At 43.0% G+C, this 26,596-nt stretch overlaps 2 protein-coding genes across 3 annotated transcripts in view; one reads left to right on the forward strand and one right to left on the reverse strand.

Annotated features, from left to right (window-relative positions):
- The window catches only part of ABCA1 (ATP binding cassette subfamily A member 1), a 147,246-nt gene extending 133,495 nt beyond the window's left edge, over positions 1-13,751 (reverse strand). For both annotated transcript variants that reach the window (XM_055350364.2, XM_004048392.5), the window contains exon 1: positions 12,805-13,751. The gene's annotated coding sequence lies outside the window, so the exon portion shown is untranslated. The remainder of the gene's footprint in view (positions 1-12,804) is intronic.
- Positions 9,681-23,899, forward strand: LOC129524545 (serine/arginine repetitive matrix protein 1-like). The gene is made up of 4 exons (XM_063696221.1): positions 9,681-9,752; positions 11,372-11,686; positions 12,387-12,780; positions 23,569-23,899. The coding sequence occupies exons 1-3, from the start codon at positions 9,681-9,683 to the stop codon at positions 12,771-12,773; spliced, it is 774 nt and encodes a 257-aa protein (XP_063552291.1). The 3' UTR covers positions 12,774-12,780; positions 23,569-23,899.
- The last annotated feature ends 2,697 nt before the right edge of the window (positions 23,900-26,596 follow it).

Below are 26,596 nucleotides of genomic sequence, written 5' to 3' on the forward strand. Positions count from 1 at the left end.
TCACCAGCCAGCTCTTGAGACAGTCATATGTCATGTGTGCAAGACACTTCTATTTCTGCAGCCCGGCGAGGGCCAGCTAACTCGGTTAGTGACAATTTAATCAAAGTTCCAGGGCAAGCACAGAGACACAGAGTCTAAGTCTTGCCCTCCAAAACTTACAAGCAAACTCCTTCTTTAGAATAACCAAAACAAACCTTCTCGCTGGCTGCCTCACTAAATTAAGAGAAGAAAGGGGAATAAGATCACAAGTTTAAATCCACTTACTTGTGATTCTGAAAAACAAAAACTTAAGGGTGTTTTTCTTTAAATATTGACTACATGAACTCTATTATATGAGGTCTGAGAGTATCCTACAAAAGGATCTGTATTATTCCAATATTATCAAGATTCTGAGTGTTCCTTATAGAAAAAACTACTGTTATTAAGATTTTCACAAATCAAACATTCTGCGTGCCGAAGAACAAAGTGGGAAAAATGGAACAAAAGTGGGAATAATTCCCAAAAATGGAATTATTGGGTTTCATTTTTGGTAGCCTCCTTCTGTCAACTGCAGTTTTGAAAAATTCACACAATCCATTTCATTTTTGGTAGCCTCCTTCTGTCAACTGCAGTTTTGAAAAATTCACACAATCCAATCCCCCAAGCAACAACGCGCTAAGTGTTTACATCAGGTAAGAGCTGGTGTTGGTCACATATGCTATGAACCAGAATTGGACAATGTCCCAAAACGGAGTGCCATCTGGGGTCAGAGTGCCATGCCCTTCTCTGCAGACTCCAGGGACATATCCACTCTGCTTAATGGAAGCCACTGGAACCAAGTGTCAGACAGCCCTCTATTTGCTCCACAGAGAAGAAAGCCATGCTCTGATCATGTGAAATGTGACTGGAATTGTAAACTGAAAAATGGCACTAATGCCACTAAATTTGCAAATCCTGCAACAAGACTGACAACTTAATAAACAATATTTGACCACAGGCTTTCTTTCTCGTGAACTCAAGGTTTTCACTATAATTAACACAATCATTAAAGTAAAAAAAAATAAAAAACAAAAACCCTGCCTTGATTCACAGTTAATTTTAAGCAGCCAACATCAACATCGGGTTTCACGCTTTTGCATAAAGAAACAGCCTTTAGGAAACCCTCAACATTCAGGATTTTGTTCTGATTCAAACTTACAAAGAACAATTTTTATTTGAGAGAAACAAAAAATTCCAGTTGAAAAACGCCTTAAGATTCAAATTGGACCAACAGACAGGAGAAATAAATGAGGCCAGTCCCAATATTTAACATTTCAGTGTCCATTTTAAGCTGAAAGGAACAGACGTCTATAGACACAATTTCTTCTTTCTCTCCTATAAAGGGCACTGTAATAGTTATCCTAAATTCTGGTATAGTATGAAGAAGCCTGGATTAAAGAGGCAAGAGAATAAGATTTTAATTTGCAGTTAATGGCAGCTGGAGAATAAATTTAGCAAGCCATTCTACCACTGTGGGTAATGGAACAGAAAACAAGTCCTTTTTTTTTTTTTCTTGACACAGAGTTTCGCTCTGTCACCCAGGCTGGAGGGCAGTGGCACAATCTGGGCTCACTGCAACTTCAGCCTCCTGGGTTCAAGCAATTCTCCTGCCTCCACCTCCCAAAGTGCTGTGATTACAGGTGTGAGCCACTGCGCCCAGCCAGAAAATATGTCTTTTTGATGAAGAAGCTGAAGTGGATGACCTTCTGAGTCTAACAAAACTGTTTGGGACTTGGGTATTCAGTAGCCATGGAATATACATCCCAAAGAGCAGAAGAAACCGTAACACTAGACCCCAACATCAAAAATGTGTTGCTATTTTCTCCCACATTGCTGGTAGGGGTGCAAACTGGGACACTTTGGCAACTTACATTAAAATGCTATGAGAGAACAGGGGAAGCATTCCTTAAAAGTTCTAGGAAAGGTGTTATGAAGGAGGTAGCATGAGAAATTCAGCCAAGTGGGAAAAGCACAAACTTGGGAGTCAGAGAGACAAGAGTTTGAATCCCTGGCTCTGCCATTAGCCAAATATGGGACCATGAACAAGTTATTTAACTTCTCCTCGGCTCAGGTGCATCATCTGAAATATGGGGCTAATATAATAATAGGCAAGCTCAGTATTTCCCCAAATGTGGGAGAGTTACACAGCATGAATTTAAGTGATATTCAGAGGATTTTAGGAGATGAACAAGCACAGTATTAAACATTGAACCACATCATGAGAAAATATGGTTCTTTTCAGCACTTCTTCAGCCTATATAACATTCTTAGTACATTAAGGAGTAAGCGGCCGGGTGCGGTGGCTCACGCCTGTGATTCTAGCACTTTGGGAGGCCCAGGTGGGTGGATCACCTGAGGTCAGGAGTTGGAGACCAGCCTGGCCAACATGACGAAACCCCATCTCTACTAAAAATACAAAAATTAGCCGGGTGTGGTGGCATGCACCTGTAATCCCAGCTACTAGGGAGGCTGAGGCAGGAGAATCGCTTGAACCCAGGAGGAAGAGGTTGCAGTGAGCCGAGGTGGTGCCACTGCACTCCAGCCTGGGCAACAGAGCAAGACTCGTCTCAAAAAAAAAAAAGGAGTAAGCTTTTGTTTAGTCTTCTTTTTGACACCTCTTTAATGCTTGCTAATTCCCTTTTCAACAAAGTAAGAGAAGTCTCATTGTCAGCTGGGGCCTTTGGGAACCAATAGTTTATCTTATACATAGACTGTGAGAAAAATAATTTGTCTTCATCCTAATTATTTTTAAAATTACCTTTCATTTATGATAACTCATATTGGTTTTCCAATTACAGGTCAAATATAAAGTTATTTTAAAATATATCGATGATTACAAAAATGTGAGTCAACTTGAGTGGGCTGAAATGCTACCTATCTCAGAGTTCCAGTGAAAATTAAATGAGATCATATATAAGAAGAACTAGCCCATGCTGTGTTCCATCACCCACGGTCTGGTTGATGGGTAAAATTTCAGTAGGTGAGGAATATGAGTAGAAGATCAAGTGTGAACCAAGGCAAATACATGAGATGGACATGAGATTCCAGAACAATGAGGAGCCAAACAATGCCAGGAAGGGGTTCTTAAAGTAGAAGATGAAAACCTGTAGAGAGAGACTCATTTAAAAGGTACCAAACCATACTATATGTTAATCAGTCTGGTGAGAAAACCAGCTATAGTTCCTTCGAGCATGTGTCTTATAATCCAGGACAAAACTATCAAAGTGGGTCACAGGCTTATTTCAAAGAGCCTTGAATGCCAAGCAAAAAGAGATCATTAATGGCGGCAGATTCTTAAAAGTCTTTCGACCTCTGTCCAGCACCTAGTACTTTCCACAGTACATGGTGTTTAATAAACATTTGCTGAACAAATAAATTTCTGTTTAATAGCACTGTAGGTGTATTACTACATTTAATTTTGAAATATAAATATGTATTGTTGTTGTTAATATCGTATCTTCTTCTTCCTTCTCTCTCACAGTACCAGACAACAGCCTAACCCCAACTAAGGTAAACTCTGCCACCAAACATGCCTGGGAATGGAGAAGGGTCTGCAGGTCAGTGTAAGCTCATCAGTTTGGGCCTTCACTTTCTCCCTGCCTTTCCAAGGAAAGCTGCTGCTTGCATCAGTGTTGCCTTTATGTCAAAGTGTATCACCTATATACCAGATCCAACAGATTTCAAGCCACCACCCTCCAAAGACTTGCTTCTTCAAGAAAACAAGCGTGGTTTGACTCTTGTGAAAAACAATTACTCCCAACCTGGCATCCTACAAGAATTTTGCAAAGCAAGGGTGAACAGGGATATGACAACGAAACATCTTCCTAGCAGCTCCTTCCCCCTCCCTGCTCCTGGCCAGAAACCTCTTCTTCCTTTTACTCCTTCTTCTTTCCACTTCTAATTTGTTACGATCTCTCAAACAACAAATTTGGTACAGTGCTTTAGAAAGCTTTGTGTCTTACCCACCTACCCCCAGTGAGGGTCTTCTGAGATACTTCAAGCTATCCTCATGAGGTATAGTCCAATTCTCCTCCTAGGATGGGTACTAGCATGCTATTCTTGAAGGATGAATGAGCCTGAAGAGTTGGTTATGGTTTCCTTTCATCACCTATTGGCTTAACAGGAGTCCACTATCAGAAGCAAAACTTAGGCCGGGCACTGTGGCTCACACCTGTAATCCCAGCACTCTGGGAGGCCAAGGTGGGCGGATCACAAGGTCAGGAGTTCAAGACCAGCCTAGCCACCATAGTGAAACCCTGTCTCTACTAAAAAAATACAAAAATTAGCCGGGCATGGTGGCACACGCCTGTAGTCCCAGCTACTCAAGAGGTTGAGGCAGGAGAACTGCTTGAATCTGGGAGGCGGAAGTTGCAGTGAGCCGAGATTGCGCCACTGCACTCCAGCCTGGGCAACAGAACGAGACTCCATCTCAAAAAAAAAAAAGCAAAACCTATACCCAAAATGATGTCCGAGATGGAGAGTCCAATTTTATTTTAGAGAGATTTTCCAAATGGTGAGTCAGAAGCAAGAACAGTGTCTCACTAAATCATGTTTACTCAACTGAAACTTAATGAATTAAACCAACTCCTCCTTCCTTTGCATTTCAGATGAGAACCCCTTCTGGTTCTATGATTCAAATCTTCATTCACTCAAAGCAGGTAAATAGGAAATTTCAACAGCTTCCTCTCCTCCCTCTCATTCCTTTCTTCTGTCATCGATCTGATCAGGAATGCTCTGAGGCATTCCCTGGTTATTTTTTCTTTACCTCTCAAAATCCACATGTATGTTACACTAATGCTCAGCATGTTCCTCAGATCTCTAGACGGCTCTAATTAAAGGATCACCCCTTCTTCTGAATACAGACCTGGGGTTAGAGGACATAAGAGCTTGAAGGGCTCTTTAAAAGTCAAGTAGTATCATTTTACAGACCAACAACCTAAAAAACAGAAAAGTAAAATGACTTGTCCAAAGTCACATGGCTTCTTAATGGATCTGTGGGCATTCATGAACACCCTGTAATTACACATAAAATTTGGATTATATGAGCCCATGTGTATTTTTTCTGAAGAGAAAATCCGTATCTTTCTTCAAAGAAGTCAACAATCTCTTCCCCAAAATATAGTAACCACTGACAATTATATGCATATTTGAAAAAAAGTTTAACTAAAATTTAACGTTCCAAGTCTGAATAGTAATATGAACTGGTGATCTAGAATAAGAGTGGAACCTAATTTAATAACTGTCATTGTTATCATCTTTTTTTTTTCATGTCTGGGATATCAATGCAAGTAACATGGGATAAAGACAATTTGATGTGGAAGTAAACTATAAAGCAAGATTTTTGTTTTGTTTTGTTTTTTTTTTTTTGAGATGGAGTCTTGCTCTGTGCAGTGGCACCATCTCGGCTCACCGCAATCTCTGCCTCCCGGGTTCAAGCGATTCTTCTGCCTAAGCCTCCTGAGTAGCTGGGATTACAGGCTGGCACCACCACGCCCAGCTAATTTTTGTATTTTTAGTAGAGACCGGGTTTCACCATGCTGGTCAGGCTGGTCTCGAACTCCTGACCTCATGATCCGCCCACCTTGGCCTCCCAAAGTGCTGGAATTATAGGCAGAAGCCATCGCGCCCGGCCTAAAGCAAGCTTTTAAAATCACTGAAAACACTCGTATGAATAAATGTCACTATAGGCCAAGCATTATATTATATGGTTCACATTATACACAAACACAAATACCTATTTTACAGATGATGGAACCGAGGCAAAGAGTGATCAGCAACTTGCCTAATGTCAGATATCCATTAGTAATAACCAGAATTCCAATCTACATTAATTTGACTCTGATATCCATGTTCTTTTTCACCAATATTTGCATCTACACTCCAAGATGTCCTAATACTAATATTCTATTTACTTATTTAGGAAGAACTAAATCAACTCTCTAAGGCAGCTTCAAGGAAGTCTTTCATAAATGGTTCAACTACTAAGAAGTTCTTCCTAGGAAATATCATAAACTAAATACCAGCTATCACAAAATATCTGGACTTTAAGACTAGCCAGATAAAATGCTTTGACTTCCAAATGCTTCTTGGAAGTTGGATTTGGCAGAGAAAACACCAGGGAATTTTAAACAAACACCCCCCAAGAAAAGACTTTATAGAAGAATAGATCCATTGCATATGAAGCTACTGTTTTTTTAAAAAGTGTTTAAATCTCTAAATTACTTAGTGAGTCATCTCACTCTTATTAACAAAAATAAACTAATATACAACTCAAAGTACTTGAATATGGAATGCCACAGACTAGAGCATTTTCTTAAATCACAGCTGCCTCAGAAACGGAAATGAAACTGAGCGAAACAGAAATGTTTGTTCTACAAAAAGTAACCTGGCCTAAATAACTTAAGTATGCACTAAAATTTCTCAGTCTAACATAAACCTAGCCTTAACTACAGTTGTTTCTCATATAACTCTATTTCTAATGCTTTTCTGTGATTATCCTGTTATCTTAAGTAGTCTTGTAGAAGACAGGAAGCAAACATGAGCTTCCCATTCTCCTTGTTGGACTTATTCAAGTCAGCATTTATTAAATTTTTTCCATATTAAGTGGGATGAATTAAGGCCAGGGGAGAATGAACCAAAGACCTTCCTCTAGAGAAGCATACACTCAAGAGGAAGACAAATAAATGTTAACTGTAATTAAAAAACAGAATTAAATACATGATACAAAGAGTGCTGTAATCCAAGTCTAATGGAAGTAAAGAGAAGGGGATCTTACTTTCAACTCAGTGATGGGAAGGAGTGGATCCAGAAGAGCTTCATGAGGAGGGAAGCATTTAAATCGGGTCTTAAAGGAGGTTTGCAAAAGCTAAAGGGTTTTGTACCAACTTTGTTTTCAACGTGGGAAAGACAGGATTTCAAAGTTTGTTTTGTTTTAGGAACCAAATCCAATGCTCCTCCATTGTTGAAATAAATGCTCTTTGCCTGAATGCTATTTGTGGTCTTCGTAGAATGGAGAGTAACTGAAGGCCCCACCGGAAATCAATTTTATGTAAGCTTTTCATTCTCTGGCCTCAAGTATTTCTAAAATGTACCTTTCTATGCAGGCTACTTATTCAGGCAACTATTTTCAGGTGAAGATACTCAAATGAAAATAGAGAATCACTTTTGGCCTTTTGCTAATATTTCATTTGTCAAAACTTTGATAGTCTGACAAAGTCTTTACCATGAGATTGGTAAACTCACGGAAGCCAAACTGTCTGAGATGCAACTTCAGCTCCACTACCTACGAACTCCATAATCATCTACCTAGCCTGCCTATACCTCAGTTTCCCATCTATAAAGACAATAAAAGCACCTATTTCACATGGTTCTCATGAGAATGAACTGAGTTATTACATGGAAAACTTAAAAACATATCCAACATACCATAAATCAACAGTAAATGTAACTATTTTTACCAAGAGGTGTCTTCAAAGAGTTTATTTCTAATTCACTATACCAATTAATAAGAAAGGCACTTTCTCATCCTATTTCACTTTTACAAGGCAGACATTTTTTTTCAAGACAGAGTCTCACTCTGTCGCCCAGGTTGGAGTAAAGTGGCACGATCTCGACTCAGTGCAACCTCCGCCCCCCAGGTTCAAGCAATTCTTCTACTTCAGCCTCCCAATCCCAGTAGCTGGGATTACAAGCACCCACCACCACACCCAGCTAATTTTTGTATTGTTAGTAGAGACGGGGTTTCACCATGTTTGCCAGGCTGGTCTTGAACTCCTGACCTCAAGTGATCCTCCTGCTTTGGCCTTCCAAAGTGCTGGGAATACAAGAATGAGCCAGTGCACCCAGCCAACAAGGCAGACTTTGAAACTGTGTTTATCTTCCAAAAATACGTATATCTTAAGAAAAAACTAAATTTGATTTCTAAACAGTAACAGCAGTAACAGAGAAATAGCTTATTTCAAAAGGTCCACAACTTCATCAAGGACAGGACAAGCAAGAATCATATTGTATTATAACAAATTTTTACAATTCACCAAAGTTAGGTTTTACAACTAAACTAACAGTTCACTTCTCTTTTTCCTTTGTTTCTTATGCCCTTACAGCCTAATACTCTATCATTCCATTTTCTATAGATCACACGGGAAAACATTTTGAGGTCACACAGCTATTCGCAAACGTCTGACTGAAGCAATAGTATAGTTTTCATTATGAACCAAGTAAAAAATTGAGTTGAGTAAATTTTATTCTATTCTTTCCAGGATGTTGCAATCCCTACGCAACCAAGGTTTCAAGTTAAAGAGAATTTGGCTGACCCACTCACAGCAACAAGGAAAATATGATACAGGCTGTAGATTCTGATAAGGATTATAGCAGATGAATGTAGAGAATGTGGTGATCATCCTTGAAAAGCTTCCTGGTTGCAGCAGCTGAAATGTTAGTGCTGGAGTTAAAGAACTCTGGAGTTAAAGAACTCTGGCTGGGTTCAAGTCTTAGCTCTGCCTCTTGCAAGGTATATAGCCAGAGAAAAATTAGCTTCTCATTTACTTAATCTTGTAAACTAGGGACAATAAATGGTTTTGTTGTGAAAATTCAATTAGCATTTGATGACCTGCACAGTGGCTTATGCCTGTAATCCCGGCACTTTGGGAGGCTGATGTGGGAGGATCACTTGAGCCCAGGAGTTCAAGACCAGTCTGGGCAACATAGTGAGACCTTGTCTTTACAAAAAATTTTAAAAATTTAGCCAGGAGCAGTGGTGCGTGCCTGTGGCCCCAGCTCCTTAAGAGGCTGATGTATGAGGATCACATGAGCACAGGAGGCTGAGGTTGCAGTGAGCCTTGTCTGTGCAGCTGCACTCCACCCTGTGCAACAGAGCAAGACCCTATCTCAAAATAAATACAATGAATAAACACGTGAAAAACATTTCAAACAGTACTTGCCACACAGTGCTATATAACTGTCTATTCAACATTGCAATAACTTTGGCCATTCATGGTTGTATCCACATGCAGATATGAAGATGGTTGCATTTTTTGGAGTAGGCCTTCTCTCAGCATAAACAAAACAAGTGTTCAGAATGATCTTTTAAAATTTGATGCTAGAGTAAATGACCATAACAACTACTATAATGGTATTATTTATTTAATATCTGGATACTTAAAAAAATGTATTTGAGGCCGGGTGTGGTGGCTCATGCCTGTAATCCCAGCACTTTGGGAGGCTGAGGCTGGCAGATCACTTGAGGTCAGGAGCTTGAGACCAGCCTGGCCAACATGGTGAAACCCTGTCCCTACTAAAAACACAAAAACTAGCCGGGTGTGGTGGCATGCACCTGTAATCCCAGCTACTCAGGAGGTTGAGGCAGGAGAATCACCTGAACCTGAGAGGCGGAAGTTGCAGTGAGCCAAGATCACTCCACTGCGCTCCAGCCTAGGCAAAAGAGCAAGACTCCATCTCAGAAAAAAAAAAAAAAGTATTTGGTTTTAAAAGTATTTTAGAAATGCAAAAACCACATGCATTTTGATATTTTCTAGACATCTAGATATCTTCATAATTAGAAGAGTCTATCTAAGGTAATGTTCACTTATTCTAGGAGCTAAAAATGAAAACAGTGAAGACCTTAATTTGTAGTCACTACATATATAGCTTAAGTATCCCGGCTTATGGGAGAGAAGATCCCTTTAAAAAAAAAAAATTTAATGGAAAAATATCCCAACCAACTCCTCTCCAAAACGGTAAGTACTACAGAAGATAATAAAAAGCTAAGTCACTGAACTTCTTCAGTTTCATTCACTTTTTTATGTTTACAATGGGACTTCCTTGAGCAGAAGGAACCAATCCTTGAAAACAATCAATTCCTGATCACTCTTTTCCAATCCTGCACTAATGCACTGTCTCACACAAACCGAAAATATGTTCTAAGTCAAAATGTGTCCAGGGGTCGGGCGCGGTGCCTCACGCCTGTAATCCCAGCATTTTGGGAGGCCAAGGCGGGTGCATCAAGAGGTCAGGAAATCGAGACCATCCTGGCCAACACGGTGAAACTCTGTCTCTACTAAAAATGCAAAAATTAGCCAGGTATGGTGGCGTGCGCCTATAGTCCCAGCTACTCAGGAGGCTGAGGCAGGAGAATCTCTTGAACCCAGGAGGTGGAGGTTGCAGTGAGCCGATATCGTGCCACTGCACTCCAGCCTGGGAAACAGAGCGAGACTGCATCTCAAAAAAAAAAAAAAAAAAAAAAAAAATGTGTCCAGGGTCCATTATAGGCCTGCACTCGTAGAAATACGAGGGTTGAGATTTCAAATGCTCATCTGCAGGGGAGACAACATATCACAGGTGTCCAGGTTACAGTCAGATATGTCATTCTGGAACACTATGCGGGTGCTCAAATACAGACTCCTAAATTGCTCTGACAACAGTAGCAATTCTAGTCCCTTAAATGGCTTGTAGTCATCGCGAAGGCTGAAGACCCTCTTCCCCGGTCCTTCTGATTGTAAACCAATGTTTTCCTAAAATTCCCTAGCATTAATTATTTTAATGGTTTGTGGAATTATTTAATGGTTTGTGGAAGCACTTGGGAAACAGGCTGACAATGGAAACTTTGTATTTGAAAAATATTGTAATATCTGTAGAGGTTCTACTCAGGAATACTTTCCATGCTTCCATACTTTCTCTCATTTAGGAGAAAGTTTCTCAAGAGAATGATATTCTCAACAGAAACGGAAAGTTTCTCAACAGAAAGCCGCCATTATTTTTGTGGTAGGTATGAGAAGAATAGGTTGAAATAAAAGGGGAGATGAAAACTTAAGGACTTTAAGTTTTGTTTGAAAAGAAGATCATAATTTAAGTCTGGGTTCTAAACTACGGCCGTTAAAAAAAAAAAAGAAAGAAAAAAAATCAAGAAAATTCCACTCTAACTTGGGGGAAATTTTTGTGAGGTTCTCTTCGTGGGAAGCAGGGATTCGGCCATGGAGGGCAAGTGACTTGCTGATTTCAGTACCTAGAAGGTTTTTTTAAATATGAAATTTGTCCACTATGAGATGAATGTGTATATACTACCCATTCTCTTCTTGAAGTGTCAATGAAAAGTCGGATTTTAAAAGCTAATGGTATCAGTGCTGCAAAGGCAGGCCAATTACTGCCAGTGCCAGACAACTTTTTTCTTTGTTTATTTTTAATCTTATTTCTTTCCTTCTTTTTGATAAAAGATATACCTAAAGAGGCACCTACACATAACCCTGGCACCGTCCGCCGCCCCAAGAACCTTCCTGCTTTACCAATGGCCTGGGAGTTGGCAAACACGCTAACAACAACAACAAAAAAACCAAAACGGGCTTTCGCCTCAACCTCATAGTTCCTCCCCGTCTGCAACCACCGGTCTTCACCGGATTCACAGTCGGAACCGCGAGCAAAGACACCTAGTAGAGCCGGCCGATTCCTAGGTCCTCCGGCCAGGAGGCGCTGCGGGCCAGTCTCCGGGGGCCACCGCAGCCCGCGCGCCCAGCACCCCAACCCTCACGGCAGAGCCCAGCCCAGCCCAGCCCCGCGGCGGAGCTCGGAGTTCTGCGCCGCCCGCCGGGGTTACTCCCGGTCATTCCACGGCACCACCTCGGCCCAGCTTCCCGATCTGCGCCCAGGCAGAAGCTGCCCCGAGAGACCAGCGGCAACGGTCTGGAAGACGGGGCGGCAGGGAACGTGGGAGAGGGAGGATTGGGCACCCCACCTCCGGGTCTCCGCAGGCTCTCCTAAGTCTTGTTTTTAAAAGAAACAAAACTCGGCCGCGCGCGGTGGCTCACGCCTGTAATCCCAGCACTTTGGGAGGCCGAGGCCGGTGGATCACCTGAGGTCGAGGGTTCGAGACCAGCCTGGCCAACAAATTGAAACCCCGTCTCTACTAAAAATACAAAAATTAGCTGGGTGTGGTGACCCGCCTGTAATCCCAGCTACTCAGGAGGCTGAGGCAGGAGAATCGCTTGAACCCGGGAGGCGGAGGTTGCAGTGAGCGGAGATCGTTACATTGCACTCCAGCCTGGGCGACAGAGCGAGACTTAAAGGAAAGAAAAAAAAAAAAAAGAAAGAAAAGGAAACAAAACTCGTCCGCGCTCTGCGCCAGGGACACCAGCTCAGCTGAGCGCACGGAGACTGTAGGCACGACCTCCCTACCCCTCAGGTCAAACAAAGACCCAAGGCCTCTAGTGAGCAATAGCACCAAGGACCCTGTTTGGGACACCTCCAACTCGAGCTCCTGGATTCACTGTCCGGGACTGTGCCGCTCCAGTCCCGGGGAGCATATAGCCAATTCCCAGGTCAGAACAGACCAGCTTCTTAAGAACCGAGTGAAGACTCAGTGCTGGCATTTGTCTCCGTAGGTACTGGCCGACCTGCAACCAGAAGGGTTTCTAGCCAGCTCAGGGCCCTCCGAACAAAGAAGCGCTCGGTGCCGGACCTGCAACTCTCCCCACCCGGCAGCAGCGCCCTCAGCACGCCCGGGAACCCCCGACCCCTCTGAGCCCGGGGTACTGCGCCCGGGTCTCCACGCCCAGAGATGCTCCCGGGTCTCCACCGCCGGGCGAGCCCCAAGCGCAGCAGCGCAGAGTCCTGGGGTCACCAGAGCTCGTACTAGGACATCGTCTCCCCATTTAACGCCGCCTCCGGTCCCATCTGAGTTGCAAGTGGTGGGGATGTGGGGCTCCGGATCAAAGTCCCCGAAACCGAGCGCTTCCCGAAGCCTCCTTGGCCTCGAAACAAAACAATAACGCCCAAGTAAGTCACTGGAGAGCCTCTTACCTGTTTTCCACTTTTGTGTTTGCGTCTCTTTCTCCTACCCCTTGACAAGCCTTCCGGAGAAGGGGAGAAAATAGAACGGGGGAAAAAACAAGGAGCAAAGCGCCCTGAGAACCGGCCCTGTTGGTGCGCGGAGCTCCCCGCCCTGCCCTGCCGCAGCCCGGGAGAGAAGGGTCGGCTCGGCTCTGCGGGTCCCGGCCCCACTCAATCTCGCTCGCAATTACGGGGTTTTTGCCGAGACTAGTTCCTTTTATAGATTCGGCTGCACCGAGCGCAGAGGTTACTATCGGTCAAAGCCTGTGCTCTCCCTCCTCCCCGCCCCCTTCCCGGCCTCTGTTTATGTAGTTCAGTCGCTCAGCAGAAAGCACGTGGAGCCGGGGCCCGCCCCTTAAACGGGCGACGTTCAGCCGCCCACCACACATCTAGAGGGTTGGGGGGAGGTGGGTGGGGTGGGGGTGGAGGGTACAGCAGGTGTCTTAGGGTCCGCGGTCTGCGTCCCCTTCCCCCGCCCGGGCCCGCCGGCCTAAGACGCGCGGGAAGCGCTGGGCTCGGGGCTGCGCCGCAGACTCTAGTCCACGTTCCCGGCAGCCAAGGGCACCAGTGGAATTTGCTTCCTCTAAATCGTGCTTTCCGCAATTTTTTTTTCCTTTGTTAGTTTCCTCAGCCGGAGGGAGGGATTGGGGGAGAGAGAGCTCGAGGCTGAATCTCCCTCAGGACGCCAATCATTTTGTCTTGTCTTTTGTTTCCTTTCAAAGGCCTAGGCTGGCGTGAGGGGAAGGCGGACAGTCCTCTGGGTAATGGGCTGCTTTTGTTTTCCCCCCACAAACCTGGACTTTGATTTTTGATAGGCGACCTACTGCCCTGGAGATTCCCAGCCTGAGCTCCCCAGGTCCCTCAGAGGACCCGAGAGGAACATCTTACTGCTTCTCTTCATAAATTGAGAGGAAGGAGGCCACAAAAACAAAAAAAGAAACAAACAAACAAAAACACAGAACAATATGGACCAGCCCCCTTTTAATTTCATTATATTGATCAGCCTCCCTGTGATAAAAACACAGGACTTGTATTTAGTTTGTATACATCTGTGAAGTGCAGCCAGAGAATTGCAGTCGTGTAAAATTATGTAGCCACTCCAGACCTCCGACTTCTCTGTTTGCCTTTGGCTGTAGGGGAGCAAAACTCCCCAAAACACTGGAGGGGCAAAAAAAAAAAGGCAAGAGTAGGAATGCAGGCCTACACACCATATGTCTAAATATTTAAGTCATCCATCAAGCCAACAAACTAAATGTCACCTCATTCTGGCCAAAACTCAGGTCAAACTGTGAAGAGTCTAAATATGAATCTGCCCTGAAGGGCAGATTCATAGAAGACTCAGGACAGACCCGTAGAAGAGGCCCAAGCAGGCCCTGGAAGTGCACGTGGAGGCCACAAGGTCTCCTACCTTGACAAAGATACCTTTGTAGCCACCTTGAAGGGCAGATTCACATTTAGACTCTTCACAGTTTGACCTGAGTTTTGGCCAGAATGAGGTGGCATGAGAGAGCTGCCCCAAGCCTACTTCTCTTCCCACCTCCAGCTCCATCATATTCCAGAACTCCCACCACCTGCATGCAGACATTCAGCTGCACAAGCCCCCTCCATGCTACAGTCAACAGGACCTCCAGGCCACGGCTCAAGCCCAGGTACTCACATCAGTGGTTCTATCAACGCTCAGGACAGACCCATAGAAGAGGCCCAAGCAGGCCCTGGAAGTGCATGTGGAGGCCACCAGGCAAGGAATTCTGGAGTCCCAGGTACTCATAACCCTGGGTGGCATGGCCCCTTTGCACCATGGACTGTCTGCCCTTAGAAAGGGATGGATCTGAGCCGGGCGCAGTGGCTCATGCCTGTAATCCCGGCACTTTGGGAGGCCAAGGTGGGCAGCTCACCTCAGGTCAGGAGTTCGAAACCAACCTGGCCAACATGATGAAACCCAGTCTTTACTAAAAATACAAAAATTAGCCAGACGTGGTGGCAGGTGCCTGTTATCCCAGGAGGCTGAGGCAGGAGAATAGCTTGAACCCGGGAGGCAGAGGTTACAGTGAGTCGAGATCATGCCACTGCACTCCAGCCTGAGTGACAGAGCAAGACTCCGTGTCAAGAAAAATAAAAAGAAAGGGATGGATCTCAGAAAGGCCAGAGATGAGCTTTCTAAAGCCCAAGGCCCAAGAGAGGGGACCCCCTTGCCTCAGTCAAAGAATAACCTTGGTCAATAAATTGGGTTTTGGGGTCAAACGTGACAACCATATGATGAGCAATTTAGGTAAAGTCTTTCTGCCTCTGTTTCATCTTGTTTTTTTCTTTTTTCATCTTTTTTCCTTCCTTCCTTCCTTCCTCCCCCCCTCCCCTCCCCTCATCTCCTCTCCTCTCCTCTTTCTTTCTTTCTCTTTCATTTCTTTTTTTTGAGACAGGGTCTTGCTCTGTCTACCCAGGCTGGAGTGCAGTGATCCAATCATGGCTCAGTGTAGACTTGACTCCCTGGGCTCAAGCGATCCTCCCACCTTAGCCTCCCAAGTAGCTGGGACCACAGGTGCATGCCACCACACCCATCTAATTTTTGTATTTTTTTTGTAGAGACAGGGTTTTGCCATGTTATCCAGGCTGGTCTCAAACTCTGGAGCTCAAGCAATCCTCTGGCCTCAGCCTCCCAAAGTGCTGGGATTACAGGCATTAGCCATTGTGCCTGGCCTGTTTCTTCATCTTTAAAATGGAGAGAAGATGTATATTCTGTCTTCCTCACAGGGGTTTTCTGAAAGTGAACTTTGTTGAAACCTTTGAGCTCCTTGGCAGAATGATGTTATGAAAGCAGAGAGTGTTATTAAAAGGTGTTATCTTTCCTAGCATGATTTTAGAGAGTAATTAGATCTCCCTGACCCTCCATGTCCTCTCTCCTCCTTCTCCTACCTATTTGAAGTCGACCACCAAAATCATTCTTTTTTTTTTTAATTGAGATAGAGTTTCGCTCTTGTTGCCCAGGCTGGAGTGCAATGGTGTGATCTGGGCTCATTGCAACCTCCACCTCCCGAGTAGCTGAGATTACAGGCACCCGCCACCATGCCCGGCTAATTTTTTATATTTTTTAGTAGAGACGGGGTTTCACTATGTTGGCCAGGTTGGTCTCAAACTCCTGACCTCAGGCAATCCGCCTCAGCCTCCCAAAGTGCTGGGATTATAGGTGTGAGCCACTGTGCCCAGCCCAAAGTCATTCTTTTTGGAATTTTGAAGCATATAATTCCAAAAGGTATGAAGGTAATCACTTAGATTGCTCTAATAAGGGAATGGGCAACAGTTAAGTCCTATACAATATAAGACAAAGATAAGATACTACAAAAAGGGGATGAGCCCAAGAAAAAAATCAAAGTCCCAGAGAGAGAACAGCCATTGATTCTAAATACACAAGTCTATGGCCCCAACCCAAACTTGTTTCACTAAGAACAACCTGTGGTTTCGAGAATCTGGTCATCCCCCACAGTGAATACATGAACACATTGTAATGTTTGAAATGTTTATTTTTCTTGTTGATTTCTTACTGTTAGAAGAGCTAAGTGATTCGGCCCAAAGTGGCTAAGTGATTCGGCCAGTTTGTACACAGGGATATAAGTTTGCTGACACCAAGCTCATACTTTACAAATGTAATATCTTCATAAGACAAAAATACTGGGCCGGGCGCGGTGGCTCACGCCTGTAATCCCAGCATTTTGGGAGGCCGAGGCGGGCGGATCATGAGATCAGGAGATCGAGACCATCCTGGCTAACAGGGTGAAACCCCGTCTCTACCAAAAATACAAAAAATTAGCTGGGCATGGTGGCAGGCGTCTGTAGTCCCAGCTGCTCGGGAGGCTGAGGCAGAAGAATGGTGTGAACCTGAGAGGCGGAACTTGCAGTGAGCCCAGATCACACCACTGCACTCCAGCAGAGCAAGACTCAAAAAAATATATATACTGAATCTCAAAAGCTAGAGCCTAAGAGATGCCCCTTGAAAAAGAAGCTTACAAGTGTGAATTATCTTCCCTCCAGCCCTTAGGTTGGTTTGTCTTTTAGTATATTTCAATAAGCTTCCCCCTCCCCATCCCATCCCTGCCCCCCACACCAACACCAAAACCCCAAGTCCCTCCTCTAGGTGACTCCTTCCAAATACATAGGAAGGCCCTCCTTTGTTGCTGTTTTTCTGGAGAGGCTGATTCTGTAAATGTAGCCTGGGTGGCTTGAGGTTCTATTCTGAGATGACCCTGGCATCTTCTAATTACAGAATCAACCTTCAGGCAGCTGTGGCCTTGCAGACTCTGCTGGAGGTCATGGAACTACAGAAAAGCTCAATCTTATCATTCTATTGAGGCTTTTTAATTGGAGATTACCTAAATGGCATTGTTTGGAGGTTGCTTTGATATATGTTAACTCATCTGCATAAATGTACATGTACACATTGTTTAAAATACCAATGATACTGGTTGCTAGAAACTCTGAAAAAATAGAGTAATGCAGGAAGTCAATGAAGAATAAAAAATAATATATTCTAAAATGATGTTTTAAGATGAATTTGTTATGATTAAGAAGACCTGGTGGCTCATGCCTATAATCCCAGCACTTTGGGAGGCCAAAGCGGGCAGATCACTTGAGGTTAGGAGTTTGAGACCAGCTTGGCCAACATAGTGAAAACCCGTCTCTACTAAAAATACAAAAATTAGCTGGGCGTGGTGGTTTGCACCTATAGTCACAGCTACTCGGGAGTCTGAGGCAGGAGAATCACTTGAATCAGGGAGGTGGAGGTTGTGATGAGCCGAGATTGTGCCACTGCATTCCAGCCTGGGCGACCCAGCAAGACTCAGTCTCAAAAAAAAAAAAAAAAAAAGACGAATACCTAATAGCTGAAGTCTTAGAGATTTTCTGGAGAGTGAGAAATGCCTTAAAATAAAATAAATAAATAAATAAAAAATAAGAGGGATAAAAGGACCTGCAGTTCAAATTGAGTCAGCTTAATTCCAATACACAGTTAGACACAGAAACAAATCGAGCAATCAATGGTCAAATAAAAATGTACCAGGAACCATCATTATTTGTGCAGTAGACCATGTATTGCAGAGGCTCTCAATCAATTCAATTTAATTGGACCAATGTGATCCTCTTCTGTATTAATGTGGCTCCTGTTGACATGCAAGCAAGATTCAAAATTATTATTGCTTCTGGACTTGAGTAAGATGTTTGTTCTGTTTGTCATTGGGATCAAGAGGTTAGCCTTGGCTGGGCACTGTGGCTCCGGCCTGTAATCCCAGCACTTTGGGAGGCCGAGGCGGGTGATGACCTGAGGTCAGGAATTTGAGACCAGCCTGACCAACATGGTGAAACCCATCTCTACTAAAAATTCAAAAAAAATTTAGCCATGCATGGTGGTGCATGCCTGTAGTTCCAGCTACTTGGGAGGCTGAGGCAAGAGAATTGCTTGAACTGGGAGGCAGAGGTTGCGGTAAGCCAAGATCATGCCACTGCACTCCAGCCTGGGTGACAGAGTGAGACTCCGTCTCCAAAAAAAAAAAAAAAAAAAAAGAGGTTAGCCTGCTGGATTACAGACAAATACTGCATATTCCACTGGATTTCTAGTTGATTAGTGAGTGATAATTCTTTTTAAAAACCACCCTTCCAACCCTCTTTCCTTCAAGCTATCCCTTTAAGAGCCAAACTGCTGGAAAGATTTCATCTCTACCCCCTCCCTTTTATTAACACCTCACCCACTGCAGTCAAATTTTCACTCTCACAGCTCTGAATCTATTCAGCCCAAATTCATTAACGACTTCCTTAGAGAGAGAGAGGCCAGGGACCGGTTGGGGCTCAAATGTGATCTCTTTTTTTCTTTTTCTTTATAAAATATTTTTAACATAGAAAAATAAAGAAAAATATCTTAAGCTCAGAAAAACCGCTTAATTGGTAGTGCTGTTGACCTCTTTTAAATCCTTAGGCTATTCAGTCTCTGGTATTTGACACTACTGACCACACTTTCCTTCCTGAAACTGATTCCTCTCTTTTATTTCATGAATCTGGTTCTCTTCTGATTCTTCTGCCTCTTTAACCACTCTTTTTCTGACTATTGTTTCTTTATAGATCTCCTAATACTGGTTTTCTCTTTTCATTTCTACTTGCTCTCCTAATCAATATTATTCACGCCCTTGGCTTCATTTAAGCCCTGTACTGCCAGCTCTTGTCTCCTTGCCAGGCTCACCCACCGTGCGCCCTATGCATGCCTGGTAGAATATCCAGCAGCATGGTGTGTTGGAGCCAGCACACAAGCTCACAAGAGTTGTTTTTGCATATCTCTTTTTTTTGTATGTTTGTTTGCATATCTCTACCAGCTAGCTTGAAATCGGCCAATGGCATGAATATTACACCATTGGACATCCAATATAAATTAGTGTCGATGAAAAGAGTAAAACTCTGTAAAATATTTAGAGATTTATGGTGAGCCAAATATGAGTGATCTTGGCCCTCAGGAGACACAGCCCTCAGGAGATCCTAAGAACATGCACCCAAGGTGGTTGGGGTGCAGCTTGGTTTTTAGGGAGATATGAGACTTCAATCAAATAAGTTTAAGAAATACATTGGTTCAGTTCAAAAAGGCAGAGCAACTTGAAGTGGGGGCTTCCAGGTTATAGATAGATTTAAAATTTTTCTGGTTGACAATTGGTTGAGTTTATCTAAAGACCTGGGATCAATAGAAAGGAAATGTCTGGCTTAAGATAAAGGATTGTGGAGACCGAAGTTCTCAGTGTGCAGAGGAAGCCTTCAGGTAGCAGGCTTCAGAGAGAATGGATTGTAAATGCTTCTTAACAGACTTAAGGTCTGTGTTGATGTTAATGCCAGAGAGGCATAATGAGGCCTGTCCGACCCCCACTTCCCGTCATGACCTGAACCAGTCTTTCATGTTAAATTTTAAGAGTGCCCTTGCAGAGGAGGAAGTTCATTCAGATGGTTGGGGGGGCCTCAGAATTTTATTTTTGGTTTACATCAGAGTTTTGTTTGGTTTGGTTTTTGTATGGAAAGCCACTTGTTAACATTTATTAGGACAAAATTTTGCAGGTCATTCTACAAGTAAATCCAAAACAAACAAATTTCTTGTCTTTCCTTCAAATCTCCTTCTACCATCTGCCTTTTTAAAAATTTTCATTTAATGACATCATCATCCAAACATTCACTATGGGAAATCATAGTCATCCTTGCTTAACTTTTTCATCTGTCTCTATCTTTCTCTTCTCATTTGAAAAAGCACCAAGGTCAGGTCAAGTATACCTCCCAAATATTTTATTTTTTTAATTCATCATTTATTTTTCATTCCCAGTGTCTAAGTCCAAGCCAAACATCTGGGCTTCTGTATTGCAGAACCTCCAAACTGCTGTTCCTGTCTCTAGTTTCTTCCCCTTCCTATTTGTCTTCCCTACTGCAGTAAAGTGATTTTTTGCTTGGGGAAAAAAACAAACAAGCAAACCAACACAAAAACAATCTAATCATATATTTTCTCCCTCCAAAAAAAAAATTTCTTTTTTTTTGAGAGGAGTCTCACTCTGTCTCCCAGACTGGAGTGCAGTGGCACAATCTCGACTCATTGCAACATCTGCCTCCCGGGTTCCAGCAAGTCTGCTGCCTCAGCCACCTGAGTAGCTGGAGTTATAGGCACATGCCACCACGTCCGACTAACTTTTTGTTTTTTCAGTAGAGACGGGGTTTCACCGTTTTGGCCAGGCTGGTCTCGAACTCCTGACCTCAAATGATCCACCTGCCTCTGCCTGCCACAGTGCTGGGATTACAGGCGTGAGCCACCGCGCCCAGCCCATCCCTCAAAATTTACTATGGTTCTCCTTTGCTCACAAAGGAAAAATACCCTCAAAGTTCTGTAAGAAGACCTACAAAGGCTCTGAAAACATGACATTGGAAGGCCTTTGAAGCCTGATCATATGACCTTCTTCCTCCTCCATCCTCTTCCATCCATCCACACCCCACCCCTTACTCACCCCCATTCTACCAACTTATGACTCTCATCATACTTTCCCATTGCTTGGAAACCCTTCCTCTCATCTCCACTCCTGTCGTCCTGTTATGCTTTTATTCTAGAAGCAGTAGGAAAGAGGGGCAGAAAAAAGAAGAAATTCACTTCCCTCATTAAATGGAAAGTTGTGAGATAGAGGGTATATGAAGAAAGAGAGAGAGATTTTTAAGTATCCAAATTGATAGGCAAATATTACCCCCAACTCAGATCCATTATCAAGTGTAACAATAGATTCACAGAAGCAGTCAGTACCCTTAAATTTGCCAAGAAAATAATTGGACTTGGGATTAAAAGAAATCAAGCGCTTATTATAATAGAAGTAGTGCATCTGTGTTTCTTTCCTTATTCAGAGTACTTTTTTGACACTTAAGAATCCATATTCCTGGCTGTGATTTCTGGGATGAGGGACTGTTTTATTTCTTAGCCAGGAGCTTTTCTTTTCTCTGACATATTAACAAGAGAGTAAGTCATTTAAAAAAAAAAAATCCTAGGAAATGTTCCAGATACTGTTTTCTATTAGACTTCTAGACAGACAATCCTCTTTCTCTTTCAGCATTTCGGGAACGATTTCTTCAGGAGTGCATGGTTTTTCCTTTGTTGCCCTCAATAGTCTGTGTTGTTTTGACCCATCCTTGCCCAGTATTCCTTATGACTTCTGGAATTGTCTGGACAGAAGAAATACTTTTGCCTTGTCAAAGGTTAAATGTGGAGATGTGCTATGACCCCACTGTGGGAGCAGGCCTTTTATTTTCCTTCTGTATCTCCATTCTTCTGGTGACTGACGTCCAGTGAAATTAGAGCAATTTCTTAGCTGGCTACTTGTCCTGGTGTGTAAATTAGTGAGGAATGAGCTCCATTCATAGAGTCCTGGGCTTGCCACAGAGCTGACCCCAAAGCTGGTTTCCCCTTGAGTGGCTCAATCACCTAACAGAGTTCAACAGGAAGCCCCCACATCTGCCTACTCACCACTGGGATTGGAAGCCCTGGACACACTGCCTGAATGAGAAAAGAAAGCTAAATTGGGGGTGCAGTCTTAAGGTATCTAAGGAAAATAGAATAGGAGGTTGGGGAAAAGAGGGAAAATAATGTAATCATACTCATAAAAACTGAGGGTGTTAGTAGGGTGCAAAGAGGCCCAACATTCTGATAGTTTAGCAACATGTATCAAGAGGCTTTGGTCCAGGACCCGTGGCTCATGCCTGTAATCCCAGCACTTTGGGAGGCCGAGGCATGCAGATCACCTGAGGTCAGGAGTTTGAGACCAGCCTGACCAACATGGAGAAACCCTGTCTCTACTAAAAATACAAAATTAGCCAGGCATGGTAGTGCATGCCTGTAATCCCAGCTACTCAGGAGGCTGAGGCAGGAGAATTGCTTGAATCTGGGAGGAGGAGGTTGTGGTGAACCGAGATCGCGCCATTGCACTCCAGCCTGGGCAACGAGAGCGAAACTCCGCCTCAAAAAAAAAAAGCCTTTGGCCCACTAATTTTACTTGGAGGAATTTATACTAAGGAAATATCTGATAGTATGGTAAAAAAAACTTATGTTCAAGAATGTTGTCACTATTTTATTGATGAGTGACCATTTTAAAAATACTTAATCATCTGATAACAATTCTAAAATACACATTGATAAATTCACATGATAGAATGTTATATAGCCATGAAAGGTGAAAATAATGTTTTCAAAGAGTTGTGATATAGGAAACTGCTCATGGTAAATGCGAATTGAAAAAAAAAGCAAAGCTATATTTATGTGTATGATTCACATTCAGTAAAAAAATAACTGTTACTATATTGATAACCTTTTTCATTGAATATATGTGCCTAGAAAAGACTGCAAAAAAAAAAAGAAAGAAAAAAGAAAAAAAAAAATCCCAGATAGGTGCTAACAGCAATCATCTGTGGATGGTAAGATTATAGGTAATTTTTTTCATATATGTCTGTATTTTACAAAATGTATAAAATAAACACATGCTATATATATGTATATATACACACACACACATGTAAATATATTTTATATATATATATATACTTTATTTTTTGAGACAGGGTCTCACTCTGTTGCCCAGGCTGGAATGCAGTGGCCCCATCTTGGCTCACTGCAACCTCCACCTCCCGGGTTCAAGTGATTCTCCTGCCTCAATCTCCTGAGTAGCTGGGACTACAGGTGCCCACCACCATGCCCGGCTAACTTTTTTTTTTTGTAATTTTAGTTGAGACAGGGTTTCACCATGTTGGCCAGGCTGGTCTCAAACTCCCAACCTCAGGTGATCCACCCGCCTCAGCCTCCCAAAGTGCTGGGATTACAGGTGTGAGCCACCGCGCCCAGCCTTATATGTTATTTTTAAATTTAGAAAAATGATATGAAGAATAGAGTTTTTCAAAAAAAAAGAAAAATAGAGTTTGTCAATAATTAGTAGGAGGAAAGAGTTTATAAATGAAGAAAGGCAAACAAGAAATTACCACATGGAAACAGCAAATCCTAACATATTTTAAAAGCATGTGTACATAGTAACAAAGAACAGAAGAGAATTTGGAGAGACAAAAATAGTTAAGACAGATTTGATGAGTAGGTAAACTGTAAAAGAAAATAGAATTTTAGACCAATCATAAGAGTTTACTACTAAATGAAAGTCCTGTGTGTTTAAACCTTTCTGCTTATCTGATCTTCTGACTTATCCTTCTTATCTGCAGATCATATCTGGGTGTCCATCAGCGTGTTACTTCACATCTCTGTACCTCAGTTTATTCATCTTTCAAATGGAAGCAACATATAGAGCTGCCTTATAGAGTTGCTCTGGGTGTTAGATGTATAATATATGTGAACTGCTTGGTACTGGGCCTGGTATATGGTATGTGCTCAATAAATGATAGTTGTTTATTATTGTCATTTATTATCATCATCATCATCATAATTAAATATTATTCCAAGCAACAATATGTGTTCCTCATAGTCCAACAATAATTTAATAAATGTAACCTTTCCAAAACTCCAATCTGCAAATTTTAAATAAATATTTTCAATTAAATTAATCAGTATGAATTATTCACCAGCCTGGAGTTCAAATATGGTCTGCCTCTCTCCTCTCTCTCTGTCTCAGACGTGGGAGTCTTGCTTTCTCACCCAGGCTAGTGTAAAATGGCACAATCATAGCTCACTGCAGCCTCTAACTCCTGGGCTCAAGGGATCCTCCTGTCTCAGCCTCCTAAGTAGCTGGGATTACAGGCATGCACCACCACGCTTAGCTGATTTTTTAAAATTTTATGTTTAGAGACGGGGTCTCACTATGCTGCCCAGACTGATCTCAAACTCCTGGTCTCAAACAATACTCCCACCTCAGCCTCTCAAGTCACTGGGATTACAGACACAAGCCACCACGCCCATCTCTCATATTTCTTTTTAATTTCCTATCTACTCACGCAAATACCCACCCATTTATTAGCAGAAAGTCCAGTATCTCTTTGATGTGATACCTATCCCTCCTCTTTCTCTCTCTCACTCCCCCTCCATCTATCAGAATTGCCTCAAAGCCCTGGGGTTCTAGAGATATGGGAAATCCAATCTGTTCACCATCGTGCTCCATATTTTCAGTGGTCAGTTGTGCTGTCACTAGCATACAGTAGCATCACTGAAGACTGGTTGCACACCAGGGGCCCACTGGCCACACCCAGCTCTCTGACACATGGTTTGGGCTGAAGAGTGTTAGTATTTTGTTTGAAATAACCAACTAGGGCCGGGCGCGGTGGCTCACACCCATAATCCCTGCACTTTGAGAGGCCTAGGCAGATGGATCACCTGAGGTCGGGAGTTCGAGACCAGCCTGACCAACATGGAGAAACCCCATCTCTACTAAAAATACAAAATGAGTCAGGCGTGGCGGCGCATGTCTCAGCTACTTGGGAGGCTGAGGCAGGAGAATCGCTTGAATCCAGGAGGCAGAGGTTGCGGCGAGCCAAGATCACGTCATTGCACTCCAGCCTGGGCAACGAGAGCAAAACTCTGCCTCAAAAAAAAAAAAAGAAAGAAAAAAAAAACCAGAAATAGCCAACAAGTTTGGAAGTGTCACACAGAAATGTTTGTGTTTCTCATTTCTGTTGAAAAGGTGGAAGATCTCACCATACAAGGCGTATTTCCACACAACAACAATCAGCTAGTACTGAAAAGCTCTCTTTAGATGGAGCATGCTGTTTGCACTTTGCAAAGTTCTCACTAATCCTTGTTTTTTGTTTTGTTTTGTTTTTGTATTTGTTTTTGTTTTTGACACAGAGTCTCACTCTGTCACCCAGGCTGGAGTGCAGTGGTGTGATCTTGGCTCACTGCAACCTCCGCCTCCTAGGTTCAAGCAATTCTCCTGCCTCAGCCTCCTGAGTAGCTGGGATTACAGGCACCTGCCACCCTGCCCAGCTAATTTTTGTATTTTTAATACAGACAGGGTTTCACCATGTTGGTCAGCCTGGTCTCAAACTCCTGACCTCGTGATCCGCCCGCCTCAGCCTCCTAAAGTGCTGGGATTACACATATGAGCCACCGCACCTGGCCTAATCCCTGTTTTTCTCCAACAGTCTGCCTTACTCCTTTATACTATATGCCCCACCCCGTGTGGCCCCTTGGCCTAGAAGTTCATGGGGAGTAGGGGGAATTACACAAGTTGACGCTATTATATACTGCAGCCTGAAAATGTGATGAGGGAAGTGGCTGAGAATATGAGTGTAGCAGGGAGTGAATTACCTAAATCTTGGTAAAGTTAAACCTAGCTGATAGTCCTTTTACAATACTATGTAACTAAATTTTCATTTCTGTGACAGTAATAAGAGTTGCATCTTTTTTTTTTTTTTTTTTTGAGACAGAGTTTCGTTCTTGTCGCCCAGGCTGGAGTGCAATGGCACAATCTAGGCTCACTGCAACCTCCACCTCCCAGGTTCCAGCAATTCTCCTGCCTCAGCCTCCTGAGTAGCTGGGATTACAGGCACCCACCAGCACGCCCGGCTAATTTTTGTATTTTTAGTAGAGACAGGGTTTCACCACATTGGCCAGGCTGGTCTCGAACTCCTGACCTCGGGCGATCTGCCCACCTCGGCCTCCCAACATGCTGGGATTATAGGCATAAGCCACCGCACCCAGCCCCAAGAATTGCATCTTTTCTTAAAGATTGTCACCCTGAGTTTCTACTTTTGCTAGTTTGCGTCTGATTTTTTTAGGCACATGCTTATGATTGTAACTGAACACAACTTGAATCACAAAGCAAAGAAAGACATTACAACCTCTAACAAAAACAATAGTACTCCTCGAAAATCTCACCCTTCACAAGTATCAAAGGCATAGTAAATTCAGCAGGGAAGAGTCAAAGAGGTCAGAAGCAACACTCTCTGTTGGTAACTAAAAATGAGACCAAAGATTACATCCAAACCCATAAGAGCCTGAAGTTTGACCCAAGTCCCTTTGTTTATTGAATGGAACCCTGTAGATAAACAAAGGAAGCAAAATGAAAAACACTTACCACCCCTTCACTGGGGGTGCACAATAAGACAAAAGCATTCCCAAATGAATCTTCAATGTGTGGGAGAGAAAGAATTTTGAGTGACCTAAGATTGAATGAGATAATAGCACCTTATATTTCTGTGAAATATTTGTCACCTTATATTTCTAGGAAATGACCAGTGTGTCATTAAAAAATGTAACACAATGAAAACGAAGTTTGAAGTTTCACACTCCTGATTTTCT

This window comes from Gorilla gorilla, chromosome 13 (genome assembly GCF_029281585.2).
Source record: "Gorilla gorilla gorilla isolate KB3781 chromosome 13, NHGRI_mGorGor1-v2.1_pri, whole genome shotgun sequence".
NCBI lineage: Eukaryota > Metazoa > Chordata > Mammalia > Primates > Hominidae > Gorilla > Gorilla gorilla.

Bases quoted from the DNA above. Each gene is read 5' to 3' on its own strand.
- LOC129524545 (XM_063696221.1), top strand. From the start codon at position 9,681: ATGGGAGAGAAGATCCCTTTAAAAAAAAAAAATTTAATGGAAAAATAT. The intron at 9,753-11,371 runs GTAAGTACTACA...TCAACCTCATAG, and splicing joins ACCAACTCCTCTCCAAAACG to TTCCTCCCCGTCTGCAACCA. The intron at 11,687-12,386 runs GTCTGGAAGACG...TTGTCTCCGTAG, and splicing joins CCGAGAGACCAGCGGCAACG to GTACTGGCCGACCTGCAACC.